This window comes from Pogoniulus pusillus, chromosome 28 (assembly GCF_015220805.1).
Source record: "Pogoniulus pusillus isolate bPogPus1 chromosome 28, bPogPus1.pri, whole genome shotgun sequence".
Lineage (NCBI taxonomy): Eukaryota > Metazoa > Chordata > Aves > Piciformes > Lybiidae > Pogoniulus > Pogoniulus pusillus.
Genome location: NC_087291.1, coordinates 6454754 through 6468594, shown reverse-complemented (window position 1 = coordinate 6468594; position 13841 = coordinate 6454754). Strand labels below are relative to the sequence as shown.

Sequence of the window (13841 nt, the reverse complement as noted above, 5' to 3'; positions counted from 1 at the left end):
TTTTTTGTTAAGTGGCTCAAACACTGCTCAGGCCACACCTTCAGTGCTGTGTCCAGTTCTGGGCTCCTCAATTCAAGAGAGATGTTGAGGTGCTGGAACATGTCCAGAAAAGGGTGACAACGCTGGCGAGGGGCCTGGAACACAAACCCTATGAGGAGAGGCTGAGGGAGCTGGGGGTGTGCAGCCTGGAGAAGAGGAGGCTCAGGGCAGACCTCATTGCTGTCTACAACTACCTGAAGGGAGGTTGTAGCCAGGTGGAGGTTGGTCTCTTCTGCCAGGCAACCAGGATCAGAACAAGGGGACACAGTCTCAAGTTGTGCCAGGGCAGGTCTAGGCTGCATGTTAGGAGGAAATTGTTGGCAGAGAGAGTGATTGACATTGGAATGAGCTGCCCAGGGAGGTGGTGAAGTCACAATCACTGGAGGTGTTGAAGAAAAGCCTGGATGAGGCACTTAGTGCCATGGTCTAGTTGACTGGATAGGGCTGGGTGCTAGATTGGCCTGGATGATCTTGGAGGTCTCTTCCAACTGATCAATTCTATGATTCTATGAAATCCAAAGTCTGTTGTCTTTGGTGAGACCATATATGCAAAATTGAAGGCAGAAACTGTGGAAGTTGAGGTGTCATGCTACTGCATCCACCCAAGCTACTGGCAATTTCTGTGAGCATGCTGTGTTAAGATGGAGGCTGGAGCATGATATGATTAGCAGAGGTACCTTATGGTAAGAGAATATTAATTTAAAAAGCAGAACAGAAATCCCCAAAAGCAAACAAATTATAAATAATACTTGTTTAGTCTGCTTAGGAAGGATTTGTCCCATTTGAACCCCTGACTTAATAAGGGTCAAAGTCTAGTTTAATCTGTTCACCCAAGATGGGAGTCCTAAAACCTTACCTGATGAGGAGAAGAGTCAGTATATTCCTCTGGTGACTCAGATGTGGTGATTCTTCTTCTGCCCCTTAAGGTCTTCAAGAAAAGACTGGATGAGGCACTCGGTGCCATGGTCTAGTTGACTGAATAGGGCTGGGTGCTAGGTTGGACTGGATGAGCTTGGAGGTCTCTTCCAACCTGGGTGATTCTACGATTCAAAGGCTGTGTTGTTCCATGACAGCAGCTGAATGGAATGGTTGTATATGGCCCATATACATACATTTCAGGAACCTGTCTGGAACTGTCACCCAGTCATGGCTTACTCACAACCATCTCTCAGTGACAGTTCATTGAGACTGCCCTTCTTGATTACCCATTGGAATGGGCTGCCCAGGGAGGTGGTGGAGGCACCCTCCCTGGATGTGTTCAAGAAAAGACTGGATGAGGCACTTAGTGCCATGGTCTGGTTGACTGGATAGGGCTGGGGGATTGGTTGGGCTGGATGATCTTGGAGGTCTCTTCCAACCTGGTTGATTCTATGATACAGTCTATGATACAGTCTATGATATCTAGAGAGGGGCCAGTGGTCTCCTCCCACAAAGGGAGCACGAGGTCTATATTCATTAAATATCTTCCTGGCCCTTAAGCATCACCTCTGTCTTGAGATTGTGTTTAAATTAATTGCTCTTTATTTCCCTACAAATGGATGCCATCAAATGTCATGCATGATAGCTTGACAATAAAAGGTATTCATATTACCACCTATATGGAGTTTTCTTCCCCATGTTTTAGAAGCTGAAGGGATGACAGAGGATACAGGAGTACCTCATAAGGGCAAACGTGGAGCTGGTGACCCATGGTTTTCTTATGAGTGTGCTGCCCTAAGGAATTGCTTTAGCTCTTGCAGAATGGTTCTGTCAGCTCTTTCCTGTGCTGAAAGATTCATAACCATGACAAATCAAACATCATCACTGAAAGTTCTGGTTTATGCTTGTCTCCTGGATGATTGTTGTTCACCTAGGGTGCACTGTTTCCACACTATCAGCTTGCCTCAAGCTAATGAAGCACTTTAAGGCCACTTACAGATCAGCTTTCACTGTCCTTTTTTAATCTGGAAGATGAAAACAACAACTGATCTACTTTTTTTTTCATTGTTTCTCACACTTTATTTCCCTTTCTGAAATCACAAGTGTAGGTAATCAGCAATGTGCATTATCTCAATGTTTCTCCCATTGGAAAAATATATAAAATGAGCAAGCAAGTCCAGAAATTCTCTTGCAATAGTGCAGAAGTATGATGCAGGAGTTCAGTACACAACATTATGGTGTTATGGCAAACTATATGAGGAGCAGCAGATGTATAGGAAGAAAGAGCAATGCATCACCATTATAATGTGAGATGAGAAAAAATTAGTCAGCTCTTGCATGAATAAGTTTCTCTGGTCTCATGAATAGCTTCATATAATTTAAAATAATCCTTCTGTATAATGAACTTGCCAGCTAATTACTCTTGAATTGCCACAGCATGGTAGAAGTCTGATAGCCTGGGAGTGTTTTGAATGTTGCCAGAATGGCAAAGTAGATACAGTTGAAACTAGAATTGAATGGGCTTCCTGATCAATGTATCTGCAAGCTGGCTGAGGATACTATTCCAAGCAGTCAGTAACTGTGCTCACTGCTAGATTTATCCCTTAATGAAACAATAGACTGAAAAGCGGCAGATGGTAGTTAATGATTACCATTTCTAGTAAACAAAGTTGTGCAGAGATATATTTAAAGTGGCTCTGTGTATATAAATAGACAAGGAACGTGAGCTATGTGACTGTAATTGAATTCTATTAGCATAACTTAAGTAGAAGTTCAGTAAATACCAAACACCTTAATTAACTTTCACAGCATTAGGAGGGTAATGACACACCTCTTGTAAATGACTCTTCAAAGTGTTTGGCAACATGGCAGTTGAGAGCTAAACTAGTAGCCTGTACCTCACCCTTTGTGGCTGGTTGTGTGGTAACTTGCTTGACTCTTGCTGCTCAAGCTTGGCCTCTGCCAGGGTTTCTGGATGTTGAAGCAAACAGCCTTTCTGGCAGAAAGCTGAACACCTCGCTGTGCTGTGAGTGGGACTGTGCCCTCCAGTTGTGCCTCTTTGCCTCCCAGCCTGGAGAGCCCTTTGCTTGCTGGGCACTTAACACAGGGTAGTGTGGGAGTGCAGCTCAGGCTCTTCAAGCTTATACCATAGAATCAGCCAGGTTGGGAGAGACCTCCAAGATCATCCAGGCCAACCTAGCACCCAGCCCTATCCACTCAACTAGACCATGGCACCAAGTGCCTCATCCAGGCTTGGCTTGAACACCTCCAGGGACAGTGACTCCACCACCTCCCTGGGCAGCCCATTCCAATGCCAATCACTCTCTCTGTGAAGTCTGCAGCCTCTGGAAGACTTCTTTGCTCCTAGAGCACAGCTTTAAACACTTTTTGCTCATTCTGGAAAAAAAAAAAAAAAAAAAAAAAAACACAAACAACCAAAATAAAGTCTCCAGCAACACTGTGTAACAGAGAAGCTAGCAGAAGATACCAACTCTTTTTGTGCCCCTGCAGTCAATAAGGGTAATTGTTGTATGCTTCCAACTGTAGGGTTTGCAGTTTTCCTTTTCTAAGCATTTATTATTGCTGATACAGTTTTTGGAAAATATACCAGTTACATATTCTACTGGATTCAAGAAGTGTAATTGACTCTTGGGTTTGGAACTGTTGGATCTGTGTGTTGGAGTCCAGCCTGAGCTGTGTATCCTTTTAGCTAAGATGTGTGTGATTCACAGTCACAGAATTTCTTAGACTGGAAAAGCCCTTCAAGCTCACCAAGTCCAATCATTAGCTTCACACTGACAAGTCCTCGACTAAACCAAATCCTTCAGCACAACATCTCATCACTGTGAATCGCTGTGGTTGGAAAGGACCACCAGCATCATCCAGTCCAACCTTCATCACTAGACCATCACCTCAAGCACTACATCCACTCTTTTTAAACCCCTCCAGGGATGGTGACTCCACCACCTCTCTGGGCAGCCTGAGCCAGTGCCTGACCACCTGCTCAGTAAAGAACTTCCTCCCAACATCCAACCTAAACCTCCCCTGATGCAACTTGAGGCTATTTCCTCTTGTCCTATCATTAGGAATTTGGGAGAAGAGACCATCTCCAGCCTCACTACAGCCTTCTTTTAGGTAATTGTAGAGGGCAATAAGGTCCCCTCTCAGCCTCTTCTTCTCCAGACTAAACACCCCCAGCTCTCTCATCCACTCCTCGTAGCTGATGTTTGCCAGACCTCTCCCCAGCCTCGTTGCCCTTTTCTGCACCTGCTCCAGCACCTCATTGTCTCTTCTGCACTGTGGTGACCAAAACTGGACAGAGTACTCGAGGTGTGGTCTCACAAGTGCTGAGTACAGGGGCATGATCACCTCCCTACTCCTGCTGGTCACACCATTGCTGATCCAGGCCAGGATGCTGTTGGCCTTCTTGGCCACCTGGGCACACTGCTGGCTCATATTCAGCTGGATGTCCACCAACACCCCCAGACCCTTTTCCTCCAGGCATTCATCAATGCTTGTTCTAAAATCTTAATAGTGGGTTTAGAAGCCTTGTTGAAAACCAACAGTGATTTGTCAGCTTATCATGCAAAGTAAATAAGTAATGTACTTAACTGCTAGTTAATTATTTTTTTAAATGCTGGTGAGTCAGGTAGCTATATGCAAATTGATAAGAAATTAATTCCTGTTGTATTTGGAAAAAGCAGACTGGATCCACAAACAGCTGAAATTTAAATTCTTCTCTCACATAAGAAACTGCACTGTAAATGAGCTAGCTTCTCTCTTGGGAAAGAAATACGAATTGTGCTGACAAGCTGAGGGCTCTCAGCAGAAAAATGCATGCTGAGAGCTTGACTCAGTGGCCAATTGACTGATATCTTGTCCTCTTTTTGTTTCTGTTTTAGATGCTGAAGAATACCAGCCTCCAATATGGAAATCATACTGTGAGTATATGCGAAATTTGATTAATCTTAGTACCTTACTGAGGTGTCACTGTTAGGTCTTTTCCCTTAGTTTAGGATAAAAGACTTACATGTACTAGGTGTTTGTAGAAATCACCCTATGGGACAGCAAAGAAGTCTGAGCTCTTCTTTTTTCCCCATGGAGCAAGTCCAGCAGGGTTATCATAGAATCATAGAATGAACCAGGTTGAAAGAGGCCTCCAAGATCATCCAGTCCAACCTAGCACCCAGCCCTAGCCAGTCAACCAGACCATGGCACTAAGTGCCTCATCCAGGCTTTTCTTGATCACCTCCAGGGATGGTGACTCCACCACCTCCCTGGGCAGCCCATTCCAATGCCAATCTTTCTCTCTGGCAACAACTTCCTCCTAACATGCAGCCTAGACCTCTCCTGATTGTGCAACTTGAGACTGTGTCCCCTTGTTCTGTTGCTGGTTGTCTGAGAGAAGAAACCAATCCCCACCTGTCTACAACCTCCCTTCAGGTAGCTGTAGACAGCAGTGAGTATGAACCCTCTGGGTCACCTTTCAAGTGTGCAAATCCTGGATTTCATGGTTACTCTGCTGAGATTTTTCAGGAAAGATTCCAGAGGTAGAGGTTAATGCTTTGTATGTTTACTAAAGGTCAGACCTGATTATACTTGTCTTTTGATATGGGTCGCCAAATCACTTTAAGATAATAGTATTTTTGATCTTTAGCAGTAGAAGCTGATTTTTGAAGTGGTGGTTTAGAAGTTGGAGACACCATTATCAGTTCTTTGAACCTTGCTGTCTGCACTTACAGGGTGCAGTGCAGCAGTGCATATTTTATGCTCTTATTGCTTTGTTCCAAATGTACTGACTAACAAAGTAGCCTAGATCTAAGACAAAATATTAACTTTTAAAGCCTTATTAATGATAGCTTTTAAATGTGATCCTTTTTTTTTGTTTTAAACCTTTACTGGAGCTGTAGCTTTGGGTTTGGAGGTTTGGGAGTTTTTTTTTTCTTCTTTTCTTTTTTTCCTTGCAGATACAAAACTATCCTAAGCAAAAGTTGTCTCTTTTACTGTGGCAACTTGAAATCCAGCACAGTGCTATTACCAAAAGGCAAGGATCACAGTAGATACATGTGTGTACAGTTTAAAGACTGGAATCCAACTTGTTCACTCTGCTTATTTGCACATTTAGCTGTCTTGCTGCCTTCTCTCTGTTACCTGAGGATGACATTCTGCCTCAGCATGGCTGGCATTTTTTCAAAGGGAATTTGAGTATGCCTTTAAGTTACAAAAAAAAAATTCTCCTAAAAAAAGTTTTCTACTGACTTACAGGTTTTTGCTGCAGTATTTGGAATGTATAAGAAAGGCCTTCTCTTAGTCTGGAGAAGAGGAGGCTCAGGGCAGTTGTCTACAACTAGCTGAAGGGAGGCTGTAGCCAGGTGGGGTTGGGCTCTTCTGCCAGGCAACCAGCAATAGAACAAGGGGACACAGTCTCAAGTTGTGCTGAGGGAGGTTTAGGCTGGATTTTAGGAGGAAGTTGTTGCCAGAGAGAGTGACTGGCATTGGAATGGGCTGCCCAGGGAGGTGGTAGAGTCACCGTCCCTGGAGGTACTGACGCCAAGCCTGGCTGAGGCACTTAGTGCCATGGTCTGCTTGACTGGCTAGGGCTGGGTGCTAGGTTGGCCTGGATGATCTTGAAGGTCTCTTCCAACCTGGTTGATTCCATGATTCTATGACCTGCTTAGAAGTCAGTAGGAGTGCGCTGATCTGAGTTGAACTATTCCAGCAGACTTTGCTGGGTCCTTGGAAAGAGGCATACACTTGAGTGGATGTTTTTTTAAGAAGAGGAACTTGCCTTGCTCAGAATCAATGGAATAACTCCCATTGACTCTGGTGAGACCAGAATTTGAAATGACAGCTGTTTACTTTTTTGTAGGAAGTTTTCATTAAGAAGTCAGAGAAAATAAGCACACATCTTTCTTATTTTCTCTTAATTGTCCTGGTGGTGCAGCAGACAGATCACTGTGTTCAGTGAAAACTTTGGTTATTTCTATGTGCTTATCTTACACAGAGTCCAAGGAAAATTTATTTTTAATAAACTAAAAAAAAAAAGGCATCAAAACAACTAACCTGCAAACAAACAGAAAAACCCAGAATGAACTAATAGAATCATAGGATCATAGAATCAACCAGGTTGGAAGAGGCCTCCAAGATCATCCAGGCCAACCTAGCACCCAGCCATAGCCAATCAACCAGACCATGGCACTAAGTGCCTCTGCCAGGCTTTGCTTCAACACTTCCAGGGGCAGCAACTCCACCACCTCCCTGGGCAGCCCATTCCAATGCCAATCACTCTCTCTGCCAACAACTTCCTTCTAACATCCAGCCTAGACCTCCCCTGGCACAACTTGAGACTGTGTCTCCTTGTTCAGATGCTGGTTGCCTGGCAGAAGAGACCAACCCCGTCTGGCTACAGCCTCCCTTCAGGTAGTTGCAGACCGCAATGAAGTCCCCCCTGAGCCTCCTCTTCTGCAGGCTGCACACCCCCAGCTCCCTCAGCCTCTCCTCATAGGGTCTGTGTTCCAGGCCTTTCACCAGCTGTGTCTCCTGTCTGTGGACTTGTTGATGAATATATAATTTCCTATTCAGATACATATATGGTGCCAGTATTGTGGTAAACACAAAATTATGGCCTCAGCATCTGCAGCTCATGCATGGGTGACCCTGGAAAAAGTTACACAGCTTTAAAATGTAGAAAGTAGTTTAAGGTTACAGACATTTACTGCTGAGACTGCTTTCCCACAGACACAAGCTTTTCATTGTGGTGTAAGTAATGTATGCTCCTTTACTCTGCTGGTAAATGAATTGCAGAGGTTATGTCCAACAGCATTAGTCAATGATGCAATATACTGTCCTGGCTTGTCACATTTTTTACTCAGTGTATGTGTTTTATTCTGGCCAGTTTGAGTTTACTGGCTATGTAACAATTATATTCAGTGCATTTTATCTGACATATGCTTGCTAACATACTATTAAGATACTTTGCATAAAGTTTTGATTTCTAAGTCCTGGATACATTTAGGTGCAATATATTGCCTTTAATTGGCATCAAGTCTTCAATCCTTCTAGCTTCTTAACAAAGGCAGAGTTTCCTGTTTATGCAGGCAGAGCATTCAGATAAACAGTACTGCACATATCCATGGGCAAATGCCAATCATAGAATCATAGAATCAACCAGGTTGGAAGAGACCTCCAAGATCATCCACTCCAACCTAGCACCCAGCCCTATCCAGTCAACCAGACCATGGCACTAAGTGCCTCAGCCAGGCTTTTCTTGAAGACCCCCAGGGATGGTGCCTCCACCACCTCCCTGGGCAGCCCATTCCAATGCCAATCACTCTCTCTGACAACAACTTCCTCCTAACATCCAGCCTAGACCTACCCTGGCACAACTTGAGACTGTGTCCCCTTGTTTTATTGCTGGTTGCCTGGGAGAAGAGGCCATCCCCCACCTGGCTGCAATGTCCTTTCAGGCAGTTGTAGACAGTAATAAGATCACCCCTGAGCCTCCTCTTCTCCAGGCTAAACAACCCCAGCTCGCTCAGAATCCACACTTTACTCTGTGGCCTAAGGTACCGGCCTGATTCAGCTGCATTTGGAAGAAGTGGACATTTTTAATGTAGATCCTCTCTTGCTTGAGAAGACTGAACATGAGGTGGAAGTTCTTCAGCATGAGAGTGGTGAGAGGCTGGAATGGGTTGCCCAGGGAGGCAGTTGAGGTCCCATCCCTGGAGGTGTTTGAGGCCAGGCTGGGTGAGGCTGTGATCAGCCTGATCTAGGGTAGGGTGTCCATGGGCATGGCAGGGGGTTTGGAACTGGCTGATCCTTGTGGTCTCTTTTATAATTGTTAGAAGGTACATATGTTTCTCAGACTTTTTCTTACACCCTGGGGCACAGTGCAGGGGGGAAGGCAAGAATAATTTTGTATTACCAGGAAAAAAAGTCTGTGAAGTTACTAGCAGCCAGCAGTCTCTAGGCAATGGATTCGCTTGCATTTCTACCCAGGTTACAGATCAACAAATACACAGCCAATAACAGATTTCTTTCTGTAGTCTGCTGTATGTCAGGAATACTACATGAAGTGGCATTTTGCCTTCTTCTCTACAACTTCTTATCTACTTGCCTGCTTCTTATGAAGTGGGAAAGAAAAGAAAATAAGGATCACAGGTGTGGATTTGCAGGGATGCCTAAGATAAGCTGATCATTCTTCTCACCTGAAGCAAGATTATTGTCAGCTCTAGAGCAGAACAGCCATGGCTTTATGTAGCCCAGTCCTGAAAACCTTCAGGGATGGAGCTTCTGCCATCTCTGCAGGGAACCTGCTTCAGTACTGCACTACCCCTTTATTCTTTACAGTGGGGATGATGAGACACTGGAACAGGTTGCCCTGGGAGATGATGGATGCCCCCTCCCTGGAGGTGTTCAAGGCCAGGTAGGATGAAGCCTTAAGAAACAGAACAAGAGGACACAGCCTTAGGCTGCGCCAGGGGAGATTTAGGCTGGAGGTGAGGAGAAAGTTCTTCACTGAGAGAGTCATTGGACACTGGAATGGGCTGCCCGGGGAGGTGGTGGAGTCGCCGTCCCTGGGGCACTTCAAGGCAAGGTTGGACGTGGCACTTGGTGCCATGGCCTAGCCTTGAGCTCTGTGGTAAAGGGTTGGACTTGATGATCTGTGAGGTCTCTTCCAATCCTGATGATACTATGATACTATGATATGAAACCCAGTCTAGTGAAAGGTGTCCCTGTCCAAGGCAGTAGAATTTGAACTAGATGATCTTTCAGGTCCCTTCCAAATCAAACCATTCTATGAATCTTAAAGCAGAACCACTGATCTTACCTGCTTTTTATTTGACTGCTGAAGCAGAGCAGTCATTTTTGACTTACAGCCACAGCACGTGTATGCTTGAGTTTTGAAGAGCTCTAATCCCACTTTTTTCCTTCTTCTACCACTGTTGAGATTGGCTTGATCTAAACAAGTCTAGTGTCAGTGTCACTTCAAAGTCTAGTTGCATTATTTAAGATCAGAACACTGGTGTGAAGCAGTGTGGGAAGGAGGAGAGCATCAGCTGATGCCTTGCTTCAGCTCCTCATAAAGTTTCTCCACCTTCTGCTCTCCATCAACTAACAAGCACAGTGTGTGAGACTCAGTTTTGTTAGAAATTAAGGCTTTATTTCAGCCAGGCACTTAGGTTCCTAATTAAGCCTGTGAGTAATCCTGCAAATATAGGACAGCTCATATTGTTCAAGCTTGGCATACAGATAAATGCCTGGCTGAGATGAGGCTGAAGAGCTAAACCCAAGGAACTCTGTGAAGCGCCTCAGAGAGAAGGCAATATGTTTTGTTGGAGCTTTCTAAGTGCAATGATATGAAGTTTCCCTCTCTGCTGGAGCATCAATGAACACTACACATAGGTGAAGAAACCTCAACACTGAAGAATGAAAAAAAGTGTGAAGAAATTGGTGATAGTTCTTCTTCCCTGGCAGAAAAGGAGTAAGTGCTGGTTTTTGCATGCCATCCCTTTGATTCTTTGATCAGATTTTGGAATCAGATGGCCCTTTCTAAACCATGTTGTAGGTAGTCATCTTATTCATCTCAGGTGACATGACTCAACCTCTAGCAGGAAGAAAAGAGAGCTATACATTCTAACTAGTTACTTTACATCTCAAAGAAATGTTTCCCTAGAAATTCAGTAACAAATTAAAGTTTTCTTAGCTTTCCAAATTCTCAAGTGATTATGATACTATGAATGCTGACAAACTATCTGAATTATAGAACCAATAAAGGTATTCAAAGGCCAATTAAAAGATGCTCCATCTTTCTATTGCTGGGATGCACATTTTGATCTACTACTTGGTGTGTATTATTACTGTGCATTTTGTCTGCACCTGATGCTGGACAGATGCCTACTGCCAGTCTGATGCTGTTCTCTGAGCAGTAATTTTTTTCCCATGCAGTTGACTTTTTATAAGGTTAATTTTCTCAGGTCTAAAATAATAATGCATCATTATGTGCAAGTGTCACCTTTTTATGGTCACAGTGAGTATATCTCTAACCTGCCTGTCAGCTCTAAATGCTGGAGTAGATTGGGTCAGGTGGCAATCATTACTTATCACTGCATTAAAAAAGTAGGGCTTTCTGTTATTTCAGTTAATCATATCCTTAAATATTGGATTCTGTTTTAAGATTTTCAAAGGTGTAGGGAGCAAAATGAGACAGAAGGACAAGGCTTGCTTGTGGTTTGAGCAAGTAAGTGAGGGGCATTGATTTTCTGAGCTTTGGACCATCCCCTGGACAATGTAAGCCTGAGTATGAGTGCCCAGCACTTTGAAAGAAGTGTGTAATGAAATGGGGCAGAGCTGTCGAATGTTCAGCACTTCTGAAAATGAGGTCACTTAATGAGGTGTCTGTGCTCATTGCAACTTAGCTGTAGGGCACATTTTTCTCAAGTCACCTTAGACTTAATATTACACTCATATTCGTAGCCTGTGTGCAGACTCCTGTACAGCAATCATTTGAAGCAGAAACTGCAGAGAACCTTTCCAGAGAAGAACAGTTTTTGTTAGGACATGCTTTGCTCCTTAGTGCTTTAGTCTGTGAGATACTGCCTTTGCTTAATTTTTCACTTAACTGCACTTTCACTGTAGTCATTTTACCTGCTCCACCCTTGCCTTGCCGTGTGCCTTTGCTGAGTATCTTTGGCAGCTCTATCTTCCCTGGCTTTTTGTGTCCTGTTGAATTGCTTGGCTTCCCACAGCATGACGACACTGACACTGCTCACTTCTTTCTTACCTTTACAGATCTATCTTTTCCCCCTTCATCTGCTGTTTCTACATCTTTCTCCAGTAGTGCTGCTGAGTTGTCTCTCTGTCAGTTTAATACCCTCCAATTTAAAGCTGATATAACCAAATCTGAGTTCTTTATCTTTCCCAGGAAACCATTTCTCATTCATAGAATCATAGAATCAACCAGGTTGGAAGAGACCTTCAAGATCATCCAGGCCAACCTAGCACCCAGCCCTAGCCAGTCAAGCAGACCATGGCACTAAGTGCCTCAGACAGGCTTTTCTAAAACACCTCCAGGGACACTGACTGCACCACCTCCCTGGGCAGCCTATTCCAATGCCAATCACTCTCTCTGCCAACAACTTCCTCCTAACATCCAGCCTAGACCTCCCCTGGCACAACTTGAGGCTGTGTCCCCTTGTTCTGTTCCTGGTTGCCTGGCAGAATAGACCAACTTCCACCTGGCTACAGCCTCCCTTCAGGTAGCTGTAGACAGCAATGAGGTCTGCCCTGAGCCTCCTCTTCTCCAGACTGCACACCCCCAGCTCCCTCAGCCTCTCCTCATGGGGTTTGTGTTCCAGGTCTTTCACCTGCTTTGTCACCCTTCTCTGGACACATTCATGTTGTTTTCTGTGGTTACCACCTTTCATGATCTTAGTTATGCTTGTTGCTTGGGGATGCTTTCTCATCCTGTACATTTAAGGCAGCATATAATAATAGTGTTGTTACTGGTGGTGGTGGTAAGAATAATTATTTATTTGTATAGTAATAATCTTACTACATTTTCCCTCAATGTAATTCTAAATAAGATATCTTTCTTAGCTCAGATGATTGTGCAGATTAATTACCTGTGCCTGTCTGAGACTGATAGGAGCCTTTTCCAGTCTGTTCAAAATACAGTTAAGAGGATTTGTCTTCCTTGCATACATCATGAACCCCCCACTGCATCCTATCACCATCCAGGGTTTTGCTTCTTCCTTCAGGTCCTTCATGTATTTATTCTCTCTTGTTGAACATTTCTTCCTGCTGACTCTTGTCTCCACCCTTACTTGTGCAGCATTATCAGCCTCAGAGATTCTTTTGGTCATTTCATTTCTTTGCTTTTCTCGTTTCTCATAAACCCAGCACACCACAAGACAGGCTTCCTATGTGCTTTTCAGAGCAACTCGTTTTGCACCACAGCTATCAAGGTTAACTTAGAAACAGCTCCACTAATTTATTTTGCTATGTCAGGTAATATTTAACAAGTTTGACTTTTGAAAACCAAGTTTTTTGCTAAGTATACTTTGTCAATTAATATTGGAATTAATAAATAAGGGAAGTAGATCTTTAAATGAAAAGCAGTCATATTCTGGCAATATTCTGAATCCTCAGAGTTCCTCCTCTCTGCTGGAAATGTATCAGGAAATTAAAGAAATTCCTTCTTTTCTCTTAGATATGTTTGATATTAAAGCATCCATAACTTCCTGAATCAGTGGTCGTGCTGACTTCAGACACTCACAAATGAGCACTAAAATCCTATTTGGCTCCAGAGGAAGAGTTTTTAAGAAATGCTCCCTGAAGCAAAAATTTCATGCTCTACTTGACAATACTTTTGGATAGAAAGACATTTGATCACAAGAGAGTAAAAGGAAGGCTTTGAATTTTGGTCACAAAATTGCAAGAGGTAAGAAAGACCACAAGGCATCAGGAGTCTTGTGCAAAAGTAGCAGGAGATCTGGCAGTGCTGAATGATGTAGGTTAGATCCAAAACCTTAGTAAAAGTTCAGAGGAAGTATAAGAAATCATGAACCCTATTTCTGTGCCACTCCAAGGATCAGGAATGAAGTTTGGGTTGGGAAAAGGACATGTGATGTCTTTCCACTTTGACATGAGTAGCGATCAGAAGCCTGCAAAGCTTTCGCATGCCTGAGATTGAGAGGGATAGAGATCTACTCAAAAGAGTCCAACACATGGCTCCAAAGATGATGAAGGGGCTGGAGCACATACCCTGTGAGGAGAGGCTGAGAGACCTGGGGCTTTTGGTCTGGAGAAGAGAAGATTTAGAGAGGATCTAATAAATGTTTACAAATATATGAGGGCTGGATGTCAAGAGGGAAGGGACAGAA

General features: G+C 43.8%; 1 protein-coding gene across 2 annotated transcripts in view; it reads left to right on the top strand.

The window, feature by feature from the left end:
* Positions 1 to 13841, top strand: part of CHN2 (chimerin 2) — a 202247-nt gene that overhangs the window by 75915 nt on the left and 112491 nt on the right. Inside the window, exon 2 of one of the 2 annotated variants that reach the window (XM_064167115.1) lies at positions 4860 to 4898. In XM_064167115.1, coding sequence (XP_064023185.1) covers positions 4860 to 4898 — 39 coding nt within the window. Of the gene's footprint in view, positions 1 to 4859; positions 4899 to 10350; positions 10442 to 13841 lie in introns of those variants that run through there. The other variant, XM_064167116.1, reaches the window with a different exon arrangement.